Below are 22,526 nucleotides of genomic sequence, written 5' to 3'. Positions count from 1 at the left end.
GTTCAGAGTCCACTTCCAGGTTGTTGTTTGATAACAGAGTGTTGAATGTTGGTTGTCTACCCGCAAGGATGCAAACTCAGCACAGCAGAGTCGTGAGATTTCTGACTTCACTCTTTGTGCTCACTAAATGTTCTTCCGAGACCCCAAGAGTTTCAGTTGTGGCAGGACCCCAAGAAGTGAAAAGGCTCCTTCACCTGGGCTTTCGTGGTGTGTGGGATTATTGTGTCTCATTCGTAGTGTCTAAACCTAATTGGTATCTTAGTAACGGGACAAGGGACTATTTTCAGTGGCGGATTAACATACATTTGTTATTCTTACACTCTCAGTCATTCTTAGACAGCCAATCTGTGCGTGAGGGATTGAGTCAGAGTAAACTGCAGAGTGTGAGTGCAGGGTAATGAAGGAACAGTGCAACAGTGTGGCTCACTGGTGTGTTTTTAATAGTTTTTGAACAACCATGAAACTCTGTGACAGAAAGCAAGAAGCAATAAGGGATATCAGGCTTTGATACACACAACACACTCGGTCCCCCAGAAGGTCCCCCGGGTCGTAACACTTTCTATCAACACCTCATCAGTAGTGCATTCATACTGTATTATAATGCATTCATGGTCCTTTCCGATGCACTAAGTCAACAGCCATAAAACCTTATAGATGTTACATATAATGAGTTATAAGTTCAAGAGTCTTATGGAGGCTCATAACTCACTGTAGATGTGACAGAAAGTGTTTAAGGCTTTAACATTAGTGATGAAACAAAATGGAGCTTGATGTCTCGTTATACTGCAAAACAATACAATTAAATGCTTCAATTTCACCAACCCAGGCCTTAAATTGTATAAAAAATTACATTTACATCTATAATAAACCCTACAACCAGTCACAAAAGGTCTCCAGTGATGTGTCATGATTTACTGAACTTTAAAACAGTGAGGATCATGTGATCATGTCATTGTTGTGGCAGCACTGAGGTTTAACCAGACTTGGCAGAGCTGCTGTTCTTCAGCATGTGAAAGACACTGGCTCACAAGTCATTGTTTCCCTAAAGACACATTAAACAAGCTCATAATGACCTTTTGGTGTCTAACTGCATAAAGCAGCATTTGTTGTACAACATTGTCCCATAAAAAACTAACAGAAGCTTCACAGTATGAGATGTTTTGTTTAGCCAAAAGAATTGAAACTGTTGAAAAGAAAAAGCTGTAAATAATCCATTTACGTTGTGACATCTGAATGTTCAGAGTCAGTAAGACAGTGGAAACTTCATGCAGCAATTAGACTTACCAGAACTGTGACTTTCTTAATGCTGCTTTCTTCTTTCCCCCCTAAACTTCATTGTGTAAACGACACACAACAGTGAAAGGGATGTATTTCACCTTTAAGAGTTCTGAACTCTGAACACTCAATTAAATTGAGAATTAAATGACTTCTGTCTATTTCAGCTTACAGAACTCAGCGTCTCCATAACCATAAAGTCTAAGTCCAGCATAGAGAGGCTGAGTGAATGTGGTCTGGACTCTGTGGAGGAGAGTCATGGTTTCAGAGATGCTGTAGAAGGACAGAATACCTGCTCTGTGATCCAGGTACACTCCTACTCTGGAGGACGGAGGACCTGAGACAGCAGTTTGGACATCGTTGTACCAAAACTTATACTTTTTTTTGTCACAATATAATGACCAAGATTTATTATTTCGTCCAAATCCACATTCATGTCCACTCCCTGATCTGCTGATATTCTTGTATGCGACTGCTACACAAACTCCTCTCCCTCTCCACTCCACCTCCCAGTAACAACGTCCAGTCAGACTCTCTCTGCTCAGGACCTGAGGCCACCAGCCAGTGAATCTGTCTGGGTGATCAGGATAAGACTGAAGTTGATTCATTCTTGTTGCTTTTCTGTTCCCCTCAGATAATAACAGCCATGTGTATGCTGTGTTTGGATCCAGTGTGATTTCACATGAATATTTTAAGAAGTCAGCTCTGGTCTTGATCTCTGGTTGTGGCAGTAAAACATCCACTTCAGTCAGTGAGACATTTGTCCATGTGTCCCTCAGGACGTCTTGTAGTTTGTCTCTGAGCTCTGACACAGCAGCCGTCACATCCTCAAAGTATCTCAGAGGACGGATGTTGATGCTGGATGAGTGTGTGGACTCACTGAGTGCTGACAGTGAGGGGTAGTTGTGTAGAAACTGGGTGTGATCCTCTGTGTGTGAGAGCTTCTTCAGCTCAGCGTCTTTCCTCTTCAGCTCAGTGATCTCCTGCTCCAGCTTCTCCTGAAGCTCCAAGACTCGACTCACTTCAGTTTGCTGCTGGGATCTGAGCTGCTGCTTCACATCAGAGCTTCTTTTCTCCATGAGATGGATCAGCTGAGTGAAGATCTTCTCACTGTCCTCCACTGCTTTATCAGCAGAGCGACTGATGGCCTCCACCTCCTGTTGAAGCACCTTCAGGTCTTTCTGTCTGTCCTGGATTCTCTGCTGGATGTTTTGTAGACTCACCTCAACTTCTCTCTGCCTCTCAGTCCTTTCTGCTGCAGCTGACACTGTGTCGTGGCCTTTATGTTCATCCATGGAGCAGAGATAACAGATATACTGCTGATCAGTACGGCAGAACACCTTCATCACCTCATCATGACGAGAGCACATGTTCTCCTGGAGCTTCTCAGTGGGCTCCACCAGCTTGTGTTTCTTAAACTGAGCCACATCATAGTGAGGCTGGAGGTGTTTCTCACAGTAAGAGACCAGACAGACCAGACAGGACTTGTGGGCTCTGAATCTTCTCCCAGTGCAGACATCACAGGCCACATCTTCAGGTCCAGCATAGCAGGAATCAGCAGGAGCAGCTTGGAGTCCAGTCTTCTTCAGCTGCTCCACTAAAACTGCTAACATGGTGTTTTTCATCAGGACAGGCCTCGGTGTGAAGGTCTTCCTACACTCAGGGCAGCTGTGGATTCTCCTCTCATCCTCTTCATCCCAGTGGGTTTTAATACAGTCCATGCAGTAGTTGTGTCCACAGGGAATCGCCACCGGATCCTTCAGTAGATCCAGACAGATCGAACAACAGAAGGTTTCGTGGTCCAGCTGAACTCCTTTCTGCGCCATTTCACCTCTCAGCAACAACAACTGTCAGACTTTCACTTTCATCAAAAGTGAAACCAGTCTGAGCTCTGATCTAAACAACATGTGTCTCTGCAGTGAATGAGGCCTGTCAGCTCCTGCACTTCACCGCCATGTTGGTTCCACCCATCTTCAAACTGTAGATCTGAAGGGGAGGGAACAGGAAACATGTGGACAGAGAGGAGCTGACTGTGTTTGAGAGCAGGAAGAACTTCATTCCAGAAAATGGAACAACTGTGAATTTGTGTCCTCATTTAGAAAGAAGCCTCAGTTAACATCTGCTCCACATTTGAAAGCTTACTGCTGAAATTTGTACATGATAATTTTATTGAATATTTGATCAACTGTTTTGAAGGTTTTGTGACAACAGAATTCAGTTTTGCAAATGTAATTTCAAGGGCGTGAATGATACCACACTTTTGTTAGTTTCTGCCCAATAACACACAACAGACGGTACACAGACACTCCACAGACACTGCTGCACTGCTACAAGGTTTTGCAGGAAACAAGTGAGGGCCTTAAACATATAATTTATACAGTATCACCTTGAATCAAAATTGAATGCGTGTAGCAAAAGGGAGGATGAATTTTAATTTAACAATATAATTTTAAACATGAATTTTGACTTCTAAAAATTGAAGGGATTATGCTGGCAGCAGTGTACAGTATTGTCCATCACCATTGTTAGCTGGTTAATATAACATGTTGCATATTACATTCCTGTGGTCCCGCGTCAGTTTGATTGTGTACAACAACAATAATCTCCCCTGTTGGTCTCTCACAGCTCTGGTGCGACTTCGACAAGTCCAGCACCTTCAGGAACCAGACGTACAACGAGTCGGCCTCCATCCCAGACATCTGCTTCTACCCAGAGGTACCCACTAAATGTCTGAATTATGCAGTCAGGTCCATCTGTTGTGTTTCTTCACTTCTGCAACAGCAGAAAAAAAAATGATGAATTAAACATCTCCGACATCTGCTCACGCCCAGAGGGAGGTCTCGCCTCAGACAACGGCGACCGATGGAGCCATCAGAATGTCACAGGACACATAAATTATGTTATTTTGCTGGCACAATATGCAGCCAGTTGATGGACTCAGTACAGGAGTAACATATTTGTAGCTCCAAGCTTGGACTGAATCCGGTCCTTTTCTGACTGAGGTACGTGGCTGCTGTTTAGCTCGTGCTTATGACAGAGTTGTTTATTTCATTAGAGTTAAAAAGCTGGGACCATAAAGGAAAGTATAGAACATTTGTATAATATCTTCGGTGGCTGTGGAAGAGGAAATCGCACCTGATGATGTCACAGTGACGTCATCAGAGGTGTTTCAGTTTGTGGTTTGAAAGCTACGAGTCGGTGACGTAAAGCCTGCACACTTTAATGGATGTGGTTTACCAGGCAAGTAGAGTCTCATGAAAAGGTGCTGCTGAGTTGCATTGTGGGAAATGTAGGCTTTAGTGTTCCACCAAAGTCATGACAGTGAATCCATGGGGGGAACATCAACATTTGTCTCACTTTTTAGAACTTATCTTTCTTACATATACTCCAGTTCAACTCCACTTCTGAATGTACTGTAAAGTGATCTGTTTAAGTACAGGACGGATGTAATGATCTTGATCATACATTTAATTTTTTCCCAGTATTTTGTGTTCACGGGGGTGCTGGCAATGGTGACGTGTGCCGTGTTCCTGCGGCTGAACTCCGTGTTGAAGTTGGCGGTGCTGCTGGTGATGATCGCCATCTACTCGCTGCTGACCGAAGCTTTCTACACCTCGCTGTTTGTTCGCTACGACACCGTCCACCACAACACAGAGTGAGTGTTTTTTACAATCGCACGTCCGGGTGTAACGTTGAGCTGTTGAGTCCGAGTAGTTTGTTTGACAGCTGACAAACATTTTCCTGTCGAGGGCCTGGTTACACTGTAACCTTGGTTCTCTGATTGAAAAGCAAGGCTCTCTCCACGCAGCACATGTGGAATACTGTATGTAGTGTAGTGTAGAGTATTATTTCAGTGGACAATGCAAGTGTTTATGTAAAAATAGACTAGTTAGGCTATTTTATATACTTTTAATGAATTGATTTATTAATGTCTCATCATTACCATCAGACATTTTAGTCGTTATTTTATCAGCTAATATAAACTCTGCATGTGAATGAAACTTCAGTTTTCCGTGTTCAGTCAGATTTTGCTGCGTAAATTTGAAAATGTTGAAACTACCTCCTTGGAAAGTTCATGTTAATAAAGCAGGTGTGTTAAAGCGAGGACACGTCCATTAAAGTCTCGTCATTTCTCCATCTGTTTCCTCGCCTCCTCCTCCTCCTTCTCTTCAAAAACACATCAGGGAGCCACGTTGACCTTATGTCTGCACGTAAATGTTGCAAATGTGAGAAAACTCATCTCACAGGCGTTGTCAGTGAGAGTACAGTGACCTTTACAGTGACAAGGAATAAAGACATCCTGAGACCTGTTGGCATGAGGCCCCGCACCTCCTCCAAGCAGAGGTTTCTATAGAGGCTCCATAGGGAGCTGAAGGGACTCAGACTCATATCTTTAAGGCCCTCAGGGAGACAAGAGAGAGAAGGTCAAGATGAAAAGACCTCTTTGTGTGATTTCATGTAATATTTTATTAACTTGTACAGAAATTCATGAACTCAGTGGTGTGAATTTATTGTCAAGAACTTAAATACTAACATGCTAAAATTTTGTTAATCTTAAAAGGGGCAGTTCACCCCAAAATTAACAATACATATTTTCCACCGATGGACGAAAGGCTAGCTAACCAAGCTAACTAAGCTTGCTAACTTTACAGCTCAGCTGAGGTGAGCGCCATTAAAGTTTTTATACAACTAATTAGAAAGAGCAAATATAAGAGAAACTTTTCCTAATCTTTCCACTTTAGGTGTCATCGCACTAATGTATTTTCAGGTGTTCATTTTTCCTCATATGTTTGGTGGGTGAAATGTCATGTGACAGCTGAGCGCTCCTGATTGGCTCAGATGGGTGTTTGGGCGGGAACTCGATCCAATGCATCATCTTCTTTATTTTTCGTCCCGACAGAAACTTCCTGGGGACCAAAGAGACGTCTTTGCTCCTGATGGCCATGTTCCTCCTCGCTGTGTTTTATCACGGCCAGCAGGTAAGACGACACCAGCTTCAACACTTTTGTCATCAGTGGTGTTTTGTTAATCCCCAAGACACAATCTAGATGTTCTGCACATCCCACCCAGAGATGTCAGGGAAGCACTAGCGAATTATCTTGTTGTTAGGGAACGTTGACTGAACCTTCCTTCTCCATTCTGAGAAGATGTAAGCAGCGTCAGATATTCAGTTGGTCAGACACTGGCTTTGAGCTGTAAAAGAAAACGTAGTGACCAAACTTCATGTCCGCTGTAAGGCCCTCACCACCATATCCCCTCCCCAAAACGACACCTTTGCTGTTCAGTCTTTGGAAAACTGCGGTTTCTGATCATTTCTAATCACACATAGCGTCAGCGTCCGTCCTCCCTTCTATGACAGCTGACAAACTGAACAGCTGCCACTTTAACAGCACAGCAGACAACACAAAGACGTAGAAACAATACAAACTTCACGGCGGCAGCAGCCACAAACGCAACAAAGGCTGCGTCTGAAGTGTCTTAAGGTGCACGTTAGTTCAGTTTAAAGCTGAATGGGAGATTGTCCAAAGAATTACCATAAATACCCCACAATGCAATGCAATAGTGAGAACCAAGAGACTGTGACCAAGGCAGCATCAACTAAAGAGAATTTGGTTATGCACCCTGTGATTCAGATATTTGCTGGTTCATGTTCAGCTTTTCCACTGAGTTTAGTGAGAACTGGGCCCGCAAAGCTGCTGACAAACAAGCCAAAAACATCACCTTCATGCTAACAAGAGTCGCATCAGTCTTGTTGCTGTGTAGCCATCACATTAGAAGCCCTGACGTTACTCAAACAAGACAACGAGAAGTCCAGCTTCAGAAATGTGCTTTGTGTCCAGCTGCTGCTGACTGTGATGGACAGCAATGTGCATTATGGGTAAACTGTGAGAAACCTCCAGCTGGAGTCTGTTGCAGCAGCTGTTTGAAGAATAAAGTCAACGCTAACTGCTGTGATGTGACTTTGTTAGCTTCACTCTAATCTCACTACAACTCGACTGAGTCGACTGTGATTTGTCGCCGCAGAGCTACTCAAATTACCAGACTTTAGTGAAAAAAGATGAAAACAAACGTTTGTCCACGTCACAATGAATATTTTAGCAATCTCTTACTGGTTGCTTCGTACTCATCTGCAGTGACCCTTGAAGCTAAATCTCATGACGTGACTTGTTGGCCTTCGAGCTGCGAGTACTGAGCCTCTACTGAGGAATACTTCAAATTATTGCCCAGAGAAATGGAGCTTAAACAAATACTGCTGATGAAAATTGTATTTTGAAATGTAATTTTTATCTTCTGTGAGTGCCACAAACTAAGTCTGGTTCACCTTCCTTGTAAAAACCTCAGATATCTTAAAACCTGGACAAATAAAACCAAGTACAGACAGTTTACCATGAGGACAGCAGCTGCCAGTGTTTGGGATGAATCCCTCCAAAAGGATGTTCAGTAAATCTGAGCAGTTGTGAGATAAAAAATGAAGGCCAAAGAAAGAGGAAGATATGCTTTGGTTACTCGTAAACACATGCAAGCTGTGACGAAGGAGAAGCATCACATCCACAACTCCAGCCCGTCCTGTCAGGAGTTTTTGCTGTGTAAGATCTGACCTGCGTGACACGTCTTCAGCTACGAACAGAAACAAACCGCGTTGCTCACACGTCTGGTACATACAAGCCATTTTGGTGAAGATCTCAGCACGAAGGAGAACTGGCATCACCGCGCTGCTTTCATGCTCTCTCTATGGCAACCTTTGATCATGTAGTTCAGCAGCTCAGCGTCGGTCAGAGCTGGACGAGAGACGGCTGTAATTGAGGGTCCTTTGTAGCCCCATTAAAGTAGAAAGCAGCCGCATTTGAAGTCATCCAGTGGCATATTGATTTTCCCAGGGTCAGTTCTGCCACTTGTTTGTCAAAGCAGAGACAATGACAGCTCGCAGCGTGATGCCCTGAAAGGCTGTTTGTGTGAGACGCGTCGCCGAGAGAAAAGGACGAATACAGAAGAGACTCTTTGAAGGGAGGTCCGGAGTGCAGGATGTGATCCGGCTTTCGCTTTAGTGCACCGTTAATGGTTGGATGTGCCAGATTGAAGGCACAATGTGAGCTCTGTCGCTGGCTCTGGTTCTTCTGTGCAAAATCATTTTTGGGTGAGAGAGAAGCAACTTTTTATTTCTCAGGCTTACGTTGCCTTGTCTCCTCAAAATTACCTTACGTTTAACATATGTTGGAGTAGCGGTCGTCGAGGAACAAAGAGAGACCACAGATCATATAACAGACGAGTTGGAGGTTTTTAGTTAAACGGAGGTCAAAATTAAGCTTCACCCCCCTAACACCGACCGCAACACAGCAGCCAAATACAGAGCGACAAAATGACAACAAAGACCACGAGCTGAACTCCTTCTCCAGCCTCCTTAAACATGGGCTCAGATCAGCTCAGCAGGACCTCCTCAGAGAGATGGAGCAGGAGCAAGAGGAGCACAGACCACCTAACGTGGAGAAACATCACTAGATAATTGGGTATCGATCTTCCTGATCAGAGTTGTGAAACAACCATCATGATGCAGTGAACCGCGACGAGCCGTATTAACGTACATTACTTGTTTCTGACCAACGCGGTCACCAGTTTACCTGTTCCTCAGCGAAGACGAGCGCCGCCATCATAGGAGCATTTGGAAGTTCTCCTTAAGAGAAATTTAAATACTCTAACTGTGTTCATACGAAGAGTCTTCAGAGCAGGACGACTGAGGAAACCTTCACTCTTTGATTCTTCGTCTTTCTTTGATTACAAAAATGTCATTCAGGCTCCCATGCGGTGCTTGTTAAATATGAGTGTTATGTACATTGTCTTCACAGTAACACATAATTTGCACAGATTTTCCATTTGAATTATGTTGAAGTTGCAAATATGCAACAAATCATGTGCGAGAGCCTGGGAAAATCTGGACAAAAGACACAAACAGACAGAAGAATGATTACAGTATAATGTTAAGCTCACAGTCGTATTGTGCATTTAACTGAGAAATATGATGTAATGTATTCATGTGAGCAGTTTTTTTTTTTACTTTTATACGTATTCTGCTGTATGAGGATGTTTTTTGCTTCAGTAGAGGAAACTGAGCCGTGCTCTCATTACACAACAAACTAATGGCAACCGAGCACTGAAGTGAGATGAGGTTGTTCGTCATGAACACTGCTTCCTGTCAGCGCAACGATTACGTTATCAGACACAGTGAACATGAAGCATTTCATCACAAAGACTCTTATTTTGAAATGATTAGGGTTTTTGACACCTCACTTTTCCGTTTCAGACCAGCAGATCGGAGTAAATGTAATAACAAGTCGTCATGTTGAAACAATATGATATAACGTCCTATACTCTTTATGTTATAATGTCAAAGGATTTTAACAGTGACTGAAAAGCTGAAACCAGAGCTTAGCTTGCACACACTTTCCATTTCCACAGGAGACGTACATTCCTAATCCCAGTCTAAGCCTAAACCTGGTTCGAGCTCCTGCCCTCACACCCATCTGAGCCAATCAGGAGCAGCGCTCAGCTGTCAATCATGGCCTTCATCCCCTTTTTATAGCATCAACTAACCAAATAAAACCAAACTGATCAGAAAAATGAACGCTTGAACAAACATCAGTGTGATAAGGACTACCTAAAATGACAGAAACCATCTGTGGGAAAAATTTACTTGACGTGTACTTTGAGTTTTTAGTTTGGCTCGTGTCCCATCCGCTAACATGAAGGGGGAGGAGTTTATGAGCTGTACTGCAGCCAGCCACCAGGGGGCGATACTGTTGTTTTCGCTTTAGAGAAGCTCTCATGTCCTCCATCTTTACATTCAGTCAGTGGTCGTAACTCAGAACATGTGACTGTAAGCCTAATCACACAGTGTGTAAGATGACAGCAGCTCAGTGAAATGTTGTTTGTGTCGTTTATTCTTTACTTTCTCTGAGGCTTAATCGAAGTGTCATCCAGCTGTGCACTGTGGAGTCCATGTTGGTTAACGCCTGAGCGCCCCTTTATTTCACCGGCGACCATCTCATTACCCCACTGCCGAGCCAGCCAGCCCTGTGGGCTTTGCATTCTTAATTAGAAAACCAGAAAATGAGATTTAAGTTTTGTACTCGCTCATATGATTAAGGGACTAATTGATACCAGGATTTATCGCAAAACTGTTTCCACCAAATCGCCACAGAGGCACGTTTATACTCTCACGGGCTTATGTGCCTGCTCCAAATTTAATTTTCAATATCAGAAATTTTATTCTGCCCTCTTTCCTAGGAGTACGAACGAAATGGTATCGACTTTTGTTTGGTTCTGATGGATTCAAATGATTTTGCATTAATTGTACAATCCAAAAGGCAATTTGCGCTGCCTATTAGAATCCTTTTCGAGCACTTCAGATTGAGCGCACTCGCTTGTGTTCTATAATTGATCCAACCACTAACAGACTTTTTTAATTTAGCCGTTCATTACAGAACAGCAGCTCAGCCTTTAAATTATCATTTACATTATAAAAACAACAGACTTTTCCCTGATTTCTGGTCAGATTTACAAGCAGGTAACAGGCCGGTCTGGAAAGGAGTGTGGATTTTCAGGCCCTGAGAGTCCACAGATCCTCTCCCAGGACATTCGGTGGTAACCTTTGATCACTGGGCGGCACTAGTTGTATGCAGATCACAGTGACTATGAATCATGCATGTGTTGAACTCCATATGCATGGTTTCTAGGTTTGTTTAAAGAAGAAAATCAACCCCAGAAAGTTCGGTTTGAATGCGTGAATGGCTGAGAAATATCGTGCAGCACTGTGGACGGAAAGCGCCAGACCAGGCGGTAGAGATGAATGATCGCACATTAATATGGATCTGAAAAGGGCTACAATGGGAGCAGAGACACAGGAAGTGATGATTGTGTTTGTCCTGTTTGTGTTTCTTTAGCTGGAGTACACGGCCCGGCTGGACTTCCTGTGGCGTGTCCAGGCCAAAGAGGAGATCAACGAGATGAAGGAACTCCGAGAACACAACGAGAACATGCTGAGGAACATCCTGCCCAGCCACGTGGCCCGACACTTCCTGGAGAAGGACCGCGACAACGAGGTGTGCACAAAAACCCAGTCACACGTTTGAACACAGTCCTGAAACACTGTGGAGGTGCGTTCTTCCGTCTCCATGGATACTCCATTCGCTTTATGTGAATTCCGAGACTCGAGTTCTTCTTAAATACCAAAGTCGTGCATCTCTTTTAGCACAACTACAGCGTGCACAGTCAGTCAACAGGCAGGAAGTGCGTCTGTTAACCACGATGGAGGCTAACAGCAGAATGTTGGGCAAAAATCTTAGCTTGCACCTTTGTTTTCTCTTTCTCTTTAGCAGATTTCGTGAGTAAAATACAATTCAGACTGAAAAACAGCACAAGACTTCGACTTCTGTCAAACACCAAACCAAGATGAACCAAGATGAATATTTTCATAACGTGCCAGGCCCCGTTGAAGCACAACAGTGACTCTGAAGCTCGGTACTCAGCTCAGTGTTTTTGTAAAGCACATTTCACCTCATTCTTCAGCACAGACCCAAAATTAGTCCCCTGACTTCATTACAATTGGTTTCCCGAGCCTCGGTGTTCCAGCCTGAGAAGAAAAGGCTCCGTAATCGCTTTTCAAACTGTACAGAGAGATGAGGAGGGAGGGAATTAGTTCATTCAGCTGGAGAGTTTTTTTTGGTTGCATGCGTTTGATTTGATTTTAATAACATGTTGTCAGTCTGCAGCAGAGAGCACATTGATTTGTCTCTCAGTGACTCACTCCGCAGAGAGTCAAACTTTACAAAGTTTCTCCTTTTGTTCGCCTTATCTCTGCTGCCCTTTTCCTTTGCTGCGTTTAATTTCCCTTGAATAGAGCTGCTCTGCACTTGTTAAAGGTCTAATGGGAACACACACACATTAACTCACGGATCTGATGGCTGTTCTGTAAAGCTGTTTGATGTTTGCAACCCACACGGTCCGTCCTTTCAGGTCATACTACAGTGTTTGGACAGGTAAACGTGGGTGGACACTCAACTAGAGCATCTGTCAGGTCCAGCCCCACTGTTGGCAGGTTAGGTTCCAGTTCGTCCGAAAAGTCCTGGATGGGGTTTAGGCCAGAGATCTTCCACACCAAACCTTGCAGACCGTTCCTTTATGGAACTGACTTTGTGCACCGACACAATTTCCTGTTGAAACAGCAGAGAAGGCTGGTGGAGAGAGCTCAGAAAGCACGTGCAAACAGACAAAACACAAGCTAATTAAGAGAACGTCTTCATCAATCTGTGGCATTTGGAAAATGAGACGCGGTCGTGGTGTGCTGAGCTCCCTTAGCAGCAGACAAACGTTACTGTCTGCAGCATTAAAATGTCCTTTAACAGGAAGCGTCCAGTCAGGCAGACAGTGACGTGGATTAAACCACATGTTGATCTGAGGCCTGTTCCTTTCCACAAGCCTGTGAATATTAAAGCTGATATGCACAGAAATAATATTCAGAAATGTGAGAACGTCATAATAACCAGCTTCAGAGTCACTCTGTAATGAGCTGCCAGCAATTAAGATGAAAGATGAGACGACTTGGGGCTTAAACATCCAACACCGGGCTTTGATATTAGCTAAGACAAAAATAAAACATTGTGGCTTTTCTTGTTCAATGTGAGGGGAAAAGGTGACGAGAAAATAGCTTCTCTTTTTCCATTTTTCTCAGCTGCGTTCTTCTCGTTAGCCAACTCGTAATGACTGAGCTCACGGTTCTCGCACGCAGGAGTCAAATCGCCGTATTGTCCTTGTCGGCTCCTTCATTATCGGCTCCTCCGATCTTCCGTTTCCTCCCCGAACAAAAGGCGAGCGACCGATGAATTATGAATGCCAGGAGAGGAGAGCTGATATCATTCTGTTCCCATGTCTGCTCCTAATTAAAAAGGACGTGATTAAAAATGCATCCATTAGGATAGGCTGGGTCCTAATCACTTGTTTCATTATTGAACAGGCTGTTTATTGTTCCGTGCTTCAGATACTGGAGCACTGGGTCGTTAACATGCTCCTACACCCCCGAGGAGGTGCTGTTGGTCTTCAGAATTAACCGCGTGTCATTCATGTCAACACTGTCATTTTTAGGCTTATTGTTGCTGTCGTTATTTTTTTAAGCTTTTATTTGCTTGAACACTCGTAGGTTTTTGTCAATAAAAAGCAACCTAATCGCTGGAACAAGTTCGGTTTTAAACATACACCAATCAGCCACAGCATTAAGATCACTGACAGGTGAAGAACACTGATCACCTGACCCAAAGGATCCAGACCTCTGATGCTGGTGACCACAAACCCCCCCAGAGGTCCCGTGTCATGACTGTCACATGACAGTGTGCATGACAGTAGAAACTGTGAGCGCCTCACCTCAAACAGCAGCACATGACTTCACAGTCAGGACGTTTACAGTTAGGTCTCACAGACCGGCAGTCACCAGATCTCAACCAAACTGGAGAAGTGAACTGAGGACTGAAGCTGTTCTGGAGGAGCCATCGATCCGCGTAGGTTAACTATAACACTGACGTGGTCCTGCAGAGATTTGATTAGCTCCACTTTTACCAGCTTTTACCGCGTAGCTTTGACATTTGACTGAGCTCATTAAGTGTGTATGATGTCAGCCGGGATGTCGCAGTGAAGTCACGGGGTTATTTCCATGGGTGGGTAATTACATCGAGAAGTCAGGCAGAATACGGAGAGACTTAATTATTAATATGAAATGTTGAACTATGGCTGGACATTATGTTTACCAGCCTGTTATTAAAATATTTTCACAACCACATGATGAATCACTGCGCGACAAGAGTGTGTGAGGACACCAACAGGCCTGCTGTGCTGCTCGGTCACATGTCAACATTGCCCCCTGGTGGTGCAGTCAGTGTAGTGCAGCTGCAGTCGGGTGGCAGACAAAACCAGGGACCTTTCACTTACTCTGAAAGAAAACTCTCATCTGAACCGAAACCAAAAACTCATAGTCATAAAAATAATAATAATCTGATTTACTCATGTAGGCATCCAAAACTCCAAAGGCTAAAAATGTTCCATTTTAAAGCCCATATAAATTATCTCTGAATGAGACAGCAATTTCCATCCATCCATCCATTTTCTATACCGCTTATCTGTCAGGGTCGCGGGGGGGCTGGAGCCTATCCCAGCTGACTACAGGTGAGAGCAATTTTGGATTTTTATCGAGACAAATGTGACAACGATTGTGCGATCTGTGACCCCACAGGAGCTGTACTCCCAGTCCTACGACGCCGTGGGCGTGATGTTTGCATCCATCCCAGGCTTCGCCGACTTCTACTCCCAGACTGAGATGAACAACCAGGGAGTCGAGTGCCTGAGGCTGCTCAACGAAATCATCGCCGACTTTGACGAGGTGAGAGTGCAGTCACATCAGCTCTGAAACATGCGGGGGGACCGTCGACAACAAGCCCCCCTGAGCCCTTCAGAACCCATTAATGCAGGGGCCAAAACATCACGGTTTTCATGTCAGACAGGAAAGACTGCTAAGCTTTTAAACTCTGTGTTGTAGCAGGACTTGCAGCTCTGTGATCGGTCAGTTCAGGATTCCCTCTGAAAGTTTCCTCATTTTCACAGTGGGCTTGTGCTAAAAGCAAAGGTTGGAGATCTTGCAGATCTTCAAGTGCATCACTGTGGTCGAACTGTTCGGGCCCTTCAGCTGCCGTTCACTGAGTCAGTCAGAAAGCATCCATCGTTCACATCACCAGCCGTCCTGATTGGCCGCTGTACGTCCATCATGTGACAAATCATATAGAACGTGTTTTCAGATTAATTTGGTGAGCATTTGAAGTATTTGAACTTTGTTACAAGATACTTTTTGATCATTTGGTCTCCTTTATGTCAGGCTTGAAGTTTGAATTCTGGATTCACTTTTCTGGAAAACATCTCAGCCGGCATTTCACAGACCGCTGCAACTCCAGCAGTTCAGTGCGAGTTTCCGGCACGTGTCGATGCCCTGTGGACAGACCGAAGTCTGGGGCATCTTCAGGTTCTGATCGAGTCTCCCAGCTGAAGAGTTTTTGACAGAAAAAATCTCCTGATCAGAGCAGAGACAAGACACACTGTCGCCTCAGGCCGATCTTCTCACTTTCACACAAACTCTCTTCACCCTCAGACAGTCAGGGACTCATATTAGAGGTGGAGAATAAGGAGGAGACGTTCAGCAAGAGAAGGTGAAGCGTAGTGTTTTCCACAGAAACGGATCTGAACTGGTTTGTCTGCGTCTCGTTTCTCTTTCACATTCTGCTGCTGCAGCTCAAAACAGTCGCCGTGTCGGGATTTCGCTGCCTTTTTTACCTGGAGTCTTGTGTTTATGCACTCTGAGCAGATGGTAGTTTTTCAGCCATGTTAGGGACACATTTCATTCTCTCTTTACGCTGCGTTCATGTGTGGCTGGAGGCTGGGCGGTGAACATCCAGACCAACAGCTGCGTCCGGCTAACGTTTGTCTCGATACGAGAACACTGAAAGTCAAAAGTGTGCAGTCCTGTTAGAACAACATTCACACAATCATGCAATCAAAAATCCACCAGCTGAATGAACAAAATCTCTTTGTCTCAGTTGCTCGGTGAGGATCGTTTCCAGGACATCGAGAAGATCAAGACCATTGGCAGCACCTACATGGCCGTTTCTGGTCTGTCGCCAGAAAAACAGGTAAGATCCTGCAGGTTTTGACCTCCTTGATGGGTTCCTCTTTATAGCCAGGCCACGAAACGCACATCTCTGGAAGCATCATTACTTCAGGAGTCTGTCACTGTGATGGAGACAGTTTGGAGACAGCAGGTCAGCTCCTCACTGTGCATGGCAGGCAGGATTTACAGGCCTGCGTACTGTACTGTAGTTACTCTTGTTCTACTGAAGCACAGTTATGAAGTACTTTACCTGAGTATTTCCAACTTTTTTTCATTACAATTTTTTAATTCAATTTAACTCCACTGCACGTATTTGATTATTTACTGTGCTGAGTACCTGCTGCATCAGAGCCAAAACTGCTAATTGAAAATGCTGAGTATGAGATGTGGTCGTCAGCGAGGCCGACAGCCAGCCGAGCCTTCGTAACCTCCCAAAAGCAGCTGCACAGGAGCTTTTCTTATGCTCAGTGCTGTTTGTGCCACAGTTTGGGCTTTTACATGTTTCCTGTTTTATTTTAAAGCTTTCTCATATGTCATGTTTTGCTTCACACTTCCTGCCTCGCGATGGCCCTGATTAGGCCCACCTGCCTCTCATTAGCCTGCTGTGTGTTTAGTCAGTGTGCTTTTCAGATGTTCTGTGTTTGCTGCTTGAGGTTCCTGCTGTGTTCCACTTTGATTTCTCTTTTCTCGCTCTTTCTGTTGTTTTCTTCTTTGTTTTTTGGTTGGCATTTCAGCCTGCTTCTTTTGATTTGTTGATTTTTGTTGTTCTGGGTTTGGTTTTATGTTGTTGTGTCTTGACAATAAAGTAGAGCTTAAATGAGGACGTATCTGATTTAAAAAATAAGCAACGAGACAAAGATTCAAAGATTCAGATTCAAAGCTTTTATTATCGTATGAACAGGAAACAGGTTTCCCTGTACGATGAAATACTTACTTTGCTGTCCACACTGAATGCCATAGAAGTTTAAGGTATATTAAAAAAATAGAATAATTTAACAAAATAGGCAATTTGAAAAAGATCATGCAAAAGTAAACATAAAATATAAATATGAGTATGAATAAGTAAGGTAAAGTAAAGCTATATGCATTAATGTGCATGTGGACTACGTCAGCTGTTGTGCAAAACTCAGCAGAGAATGAAAAATTGTGCCAAAAGCTGACAAAGAATCTGACGAGCGAGAAGTAGTAGTCAGTAAATGTACACTGTGTACCTGAATGTGGAAACTCACCTGGCTGTAGCTTCCACGTCCACCACGGTGACATCAGGACGGCTACACCTGAGCAGCACGTTAAAAACTGTTTCCTCTGACACTCCAGTCTGGTTCCTGTTTCATCTCTGGCCTCCGGCTGGTCCTGTCGTTCAGCTGACTCTTCTTCTCTTCTCCTCTTCCTCCCACAGCAATGTGAAGATAAATGGGGTCACCTGTGTGCGCTGGCCGACTTCGCCATCGCCCTCAACGAGAGCATCCAGGAGATCAACAAGCACTCCTTCAACAACTTCGAGCTGAGGATCGGTAAGCGCTCTCAGGGAGGAGATTCATTCTTCCGTTTCCTTCATTTTATTTTGTTTTATTTTATTGGATGACTGAGCAACTGATCACCTGTGTGTCTTCGGCAGGTATGGCCCACGGCTCGGTGGTGGCAGGTGTGATTGGCGCCAAGAAGCCTCAGTACGACATCTGGGGGAAGACGGTGAACCTGGCCAGCCGGATGGACAGCACAGGGGTCAGCGGCAAGATCCAGGTCCCAGAGGAGACCTACCTGATCCTGAAGGAGCGCGGCTTCGCCTTTGAGTACCGCGGAGAGATCTACGTGAAGGGCATTAGCGAGCAGGAGGGCAAGATCCGAACACACTTCTTGTTGGGCCGCGTGCAACCCAACCCGCTCATCCTGCAGCCGCGCAAAATCACGGGCCAGTACTCGCTGGCGGCCGTGGTGCTTGGCCTGGTGCAGTCGCTCAACAGGCAGAAGCAAAAGCAGATCCTCAACGAGAACAACAACTCTGGCATCATGAAGGGTCACCACCACTACAACCGGAGGACGTTGTTAGCGCCCGGTGGCTCCGAGGTGGGAGGGGGGCATCACACCGAAGCAGCTGATAAGACCGAGCTGTCCTGAAGAGCGGACTGGAGTTTGAGTTCAGCTCGGATTTCTCAGAGGCTGAGCTGCTCTTCAGGCAGAAATTATCTCAGTGGTTGAGTTCAGTGGGTGCAGCTGCAGAACGCTGGTCTTCTGAATGACTAACACTTGGACAGACACACCTGAGAGCAGGTGGAGGTCAACACTGTAGCATTCCAGCACTGAAATTTTCACCTGGTTTAAGACCTCTGAATGGCTGCCCACATCTCAGAAGTTGTTCTGCTGTTTACTTGTCCATCTGGAAGAACAACTGACCAGTCAGGGTTTTGTAGGTAGGATTAATAACAGGGATATCAAGATCCTGTGCTGGAGCCAGAATCCATTTTATACATAAATGACAAAATGTGGCAAAAGTGTGGTGGTGGTGGACAAAATGTAATCAGTTATTATTAGGTTTCTGTAAACCCTTCTGACCTTGATTGGTTGGTTCTCGGTTCTCCTTGGTTCTCTAAAGAAATATGTGAGTGTGACTGCCAGGGTTGAACGCCAAACTCTGTAAATTTTAGGGTAAAGATTGAATTATGCTCACCTGGATGTCATGAGCGACTAAAGCAGGCAGAATACAAACACCCCTGCAGCCTGAGTCAGGGCGGCGGGTAGCCAAAAGCCTTCACAAGTTTGGTTTGGCTTTTCAAAACTCGAGGCGTGAGGCACCAACACCCTCATGAACATCGAATCACGTAATTAATTAATGTGGAGTTTCATTGTGCCAACGAAGGTGAGGAAGAAGACATCCAGCTTCAGTATCCGTGAGTGTAAACAATGCAGGCTTCATGCTTAAGGAAATGCAGCGAGTTCACACGAGGTCAGTTAGCGAGTTAGCCTTGCAGAGGTTTGCCATAACCTCGTGAACAAACTTGCTGACCTTTCATGAATGTCTTGCAAGGGCGAATGAAGTCACTGACATGTTTTCATTAAAGGCATCTTCAGGTTTGTCGGTTAAACCAAACATGAAACATGAAAAAGTGTCTCTGGCTCCTCCCCCTCAGATTTAACTCAGCCAGCGAGATGATTTCTGCCTCCTGAAGCAGCTCTGTTCTTGATGAATGTTTGTAGAACTGAAACTCCACTTTGTTCCTGAAGGAGGAGGAGGTGGAGGAGGTGGAGGAGGAGGTGGGGTAGGGAGGGAGGGAGGGACTGGACGGGACCACCGCGTTCTGTTTTCATCCACCCTCATCTGTTCGATGTCTGTTCGACCGATCCCCTCGGACTGTCTGACGTTCCTCCTGTCGTTTCCACTTCTACTTTTTATGTCGCCCACCTGGCCGCCAACCCGCCCCGCCCTGAACCCAGAAACCCTGTCCCGCTCTGACCCGGTGTCGATGTTTCTTTTTTGTATTTCTTTTATATCTGAGAACACAATAAAAGGGGTCTAATTTTTTATACAAGCCAAGTGTGTGGTTGCTTTTGTGTTGTCACGTGTGCTTAACTTGTCTGACTGCGAGAAGGTCTGAGGTCAACTTTGATCATCTCATTTCTAACAGATGTTATATTCATGCACACTTTGATTTCCACATATAGCACATTTTGGGATGAAGATAGACTATTAAAAAAACGTCAGGACGTTGAGCTTAAACAGAAGCGTCACCACCCTGGTAAGCTAACGTTACAGCTAGCATCTCCTGAGTCTGGTACAGCAGTTAGCAGTTACCTCAGCGACAAACCATGTGTTTATCAGGGAACTCTGTGGATCCAAATATTTTCTCCACAAAACAGGAGCCACATTCATCAAAATCAGTGAGTTAAGTTATAAAGTTGTGTTTTTGTATGATAATCAGTGAGGCCCGAAACGCTCAGCCTCCTCTGACGTGAAATCTTACGGTTATCTCTGTGATGATCTTATGATATATTATGTATGACTCACGACCAGAAGAAAACGTCGGATTTTGACATAAAAATACAAAGAAATTGGTTTTTAGTCATTTGTTTGGCATATATTGTTAAAAAGTGGCAGAATGACACACTTCATATTCATAGCACATCATAACAAAGGAAATCTGTGCTGTGATTGATTTAAATTATAGCAAATAATAAAGATTAACAACCACAAAGTGGAGCTGGAAGCGAAAAGCTCTGGGTTTTCTGATACCAGGAAGTCTGATCAGCTCGTTGTGGTTGTGAAAGTACAGCCTGCACTCAGACACATTTCTCTTCGTGACTTTTAGTGAAAGAGCTCATTTAGGTCAAGATTTGTCTGAAGATTTCTGAGTGAGCCGGTGATCAGGCGTGATGATGAGAATCTCACAGTGAAGTTTAGTGTCAGCGTGACCCTCTGATGTCCTCTGAGTTCATGTTCCACTCTGTAGGACTTTTAACTCGATTACAAAACCACATTACAGAATAAAATGGTTTCCTCTTCCTCTTTCGGTGCATCAGATGAAAAGAGCCTGAGTTCAAATTTTCACCTTGAAGCAGAAAAAATCCAAGCTGTGAGAGCTTCACGCTCGACTGCAGACAAAACCAGAAGCTTTCATTTCCACGCCAGAGAAAGAACTCTGACTTCTACCTGAAAAGGTTGTGATGAATGACATCATCGGACGAGCGTGACGAAGAGGAGGAGGAGGAGGAGGAGGAGGAGCTGGAAATGAAAGCAGACACCTGCTGGATGATCCTGAGCCATCTGGACTCTGACTGATTATCAGCATCAGAGCTGATCTTCTGTACAGTTTGGCTGCAGACGCCACAATCTGAACACAAAGGCATGAAAAGGATGAGAGCCAACTTCCAAAAGCTCATAGCTATAAAAGACATATAATGAGTATAATCTTCCCAGATTATATTTGGAAAAATAATTAGATCATAATTACCAAAAAATCACTTCATTACATGTGTGATTTGGGTCTTTTTTAACACAATACACATGTAGTCTGCTTTGTGCCCTGAGTTAGCATCAAAAATGTTTTGAGACGTTTAAAGAGAAAAAAGAACCTTTGTGGCTTTTAGTACGAGGTGTAATACTTCCTCTGGATTATGCTGCTAATTACAAACACTGACGTGTAATTTGTACTCAGTGACTGGCTTCGTCTGAAAGTAATCCGACCTGACAGTGAACTGAAGGAGCAGAGCTGTGACTCGACACAGACCTCTTGCACTGTGTGCGAACGGCCAGCAGGTGGCAGGAGATGCCCAGGGAGACACTGCAGAGGCTCTCGGCCCCAAAGGCGGATCAGCAGGCTTGATCCCGGTGTGGCTGCAGCCGCCTCGTCGTCTGCTCTGTCGAGGGGTTGAACCTGAGAACATCAGTCCTCCTCGTTTTCAGGCAGGAATGACAAAACTGTCAGCAGAGGAAGTGAAACATTTCCGCTAACTTTCATTGATAAAGCACTTCTGAAAACAGCCTGTTGTGTGTGTCCGTGTGCAGCCTGGCGAGGAGTGAGATTATCCCGCAGACGTTTCACATCCGAAAACACAAGTTAAGGTGCAGCGTTGACGTCGTGTGGCGGACGGTCGTGCATCAGGCTGAGGACAGACCGAAGCTCAGGGACACATGAAGGCCGACCGACATGAGCCACTGAAGGGAAGTCGGGATGCTTTTCTGACCGATGCGTCCTCTGACCTTTGACCCTGTGGCCTCCCTGAGGCTCTCAGCCTTTCAGACGACAGGATGTGAAGTTTCAATGATTTCAGTCTTATGCTAATTTATACATCTGCTTCACTGCGTTATGGAAGCAAATATTGTACTTTCTACTGCTCCACATTTAGTTGATAACGTACTCATGACGGGTAACCAGACAACGAGCGAGACCGCACAGACACGTGGTGCATTTTAAAATTATTTTACACCTCAAAAATCGGAGACACCAAAAATCTGAAGAACACTGAAGTGTAGTGGATGGAAAGTGGCGTGAGAGGAAAACGTACCTTAAATTTTCATTTCAATACCGTACTCAAGTACATGTACTTTTTTCCTGAAGACACAGACTGACAATATTTCATGTGTTTCTCGCTGGGTGTTGCAGCTTCCTCCTCCTCCTCCTCCTCCTCCGTCCTTCTTCTGTCTGCTTAGAGACGTCACTGATGAATAAATCAGTAAATCAGTGAACGAGCAGACAAACACAAAACTGACTGTTTCTCTTTCTGTTAGACATGAAGGAGGAAGAGGAGGAGGAGGAGATGTGGAGAACGGAGTTGCCATGGCGACCACTGGCATGCTGGGGGTGCAGAGTGTGTGTGTGTGTGTGTGTGTGTGTTAGTTTTTTACATTTCAAACGTGTGAGGGAATCTTTCAGCAGAGGAGAAAGCAGAGCTGTAAGTCACACAGCAGTGAGCGTCTGTCGAAGCTTCCACAGGTGTTTACTGTCACACCTGCTCAGGTTCAGGCCGAGTCGAGCTGCTCTGCAGTTACGTGACGTTTGGTGACGTCACGAACCAGAACGAGCGAAGAAGGTGTGACTTCGACGCACAAGAAGAAAGAGCTGCT

At 44.7% G+C, this 22,526-nt stretch overlaps 2 protein-coding genes across 3 annotated transcripts in view; one reads left to right on the top strand and one right to left on the bottom strand.

Annotated features, from left to right (window-relative positions):
* The window catches only part of adcy8 (adenylate cyclase 8 (brain)), a 66,671-nt gene extending 47,469 nt beyond the window's left edge, over nucleotides 1-19,202 (top strand). For both annotated transcript variants that reach the window (XM_046407947.1, XM_046407946.1), the window contains 8 exons: nucleotides 3,901-3,990; nucleotides 4,758-4,930; nucleotides 6,176-6,254; nucleotides 11,211-11,369; nucleotides 14,546-14,692; nucleotides 15,897-15,989; nucleotides 17,367-17,481; nucleotides 17,586-19,202. In XM_046407947.1, coding sequence (XP_046263903.1) covers nucleotides 3,901-3,990; nucleotides 4,758-4,930; nucleotides 6,176-6,254; nucleotides 11,211-11,369; nucleotides 14,546-14,692; nucleotides 15,897-15,989; nucleotides 17,367-17,481; nucleotides 17,586-18,085 — 1,356 coding nt within the window. In that variant the 3' untranslated portion in view covers nucleotides 18,086-19,202. The remainder of the gene's footprint in view (nucleotides 1-3,900; nucleotides 3,991-4,757; nucleotides 4,931-6,175; nucleotides 6,255-11,210; nucleotides 11,370-14,545; nucleotides 14,693-15,896; nucleotides 15,990-17,366; nucleotides 17,482-17,585) is intronic.
* Nucleotides 420-3,327, bottom strand: LOC124069145 (tripartite motif-containing protein 16-like). Its single transcript, XM_046407975.1, has one exon. It carries the CDS (start codon nucleotides 3,099-3,101, stop codon nucleotides 1,434-1,436), a length of 1,668 nt encoding a protein of 555 aa, XP_046263931.1. The 5' UTR covers nucleotides 3,102-3,327; the 3' UTR covers nucleotides 420-1,433.
* Nucleotides 19,203-22,526: the final 3,324 nt, after the last annotated feature.

This window comes from Scatophagus argus, chromosome 13 (assembly GCF_020382885.2).
Source record: "Scatophagus argus isolate fScaArg1 chromosome 13, fScaArg1.pri, whole genome shotgun sequence".
Lineage (NCBI taxonomy): Eukaryota > Metazoa > Chordata > Actinopteri > Scatophagidae > Scatophagus > Scatophagus argus.
This window is presented reverse-complemented; position numbering and strand designations above follow the sequence as displayed.

Bases quoted from the DNA above. Each gene is read 5' to 3' on its own strand.
- LOC124069145 (XM_046407975.1), bottom strand. From the start codon at position 3,101: ATGGCGCAGAAAGGAGTTCAGCTGGACCACGAAACCTTCTGTTGTTCG.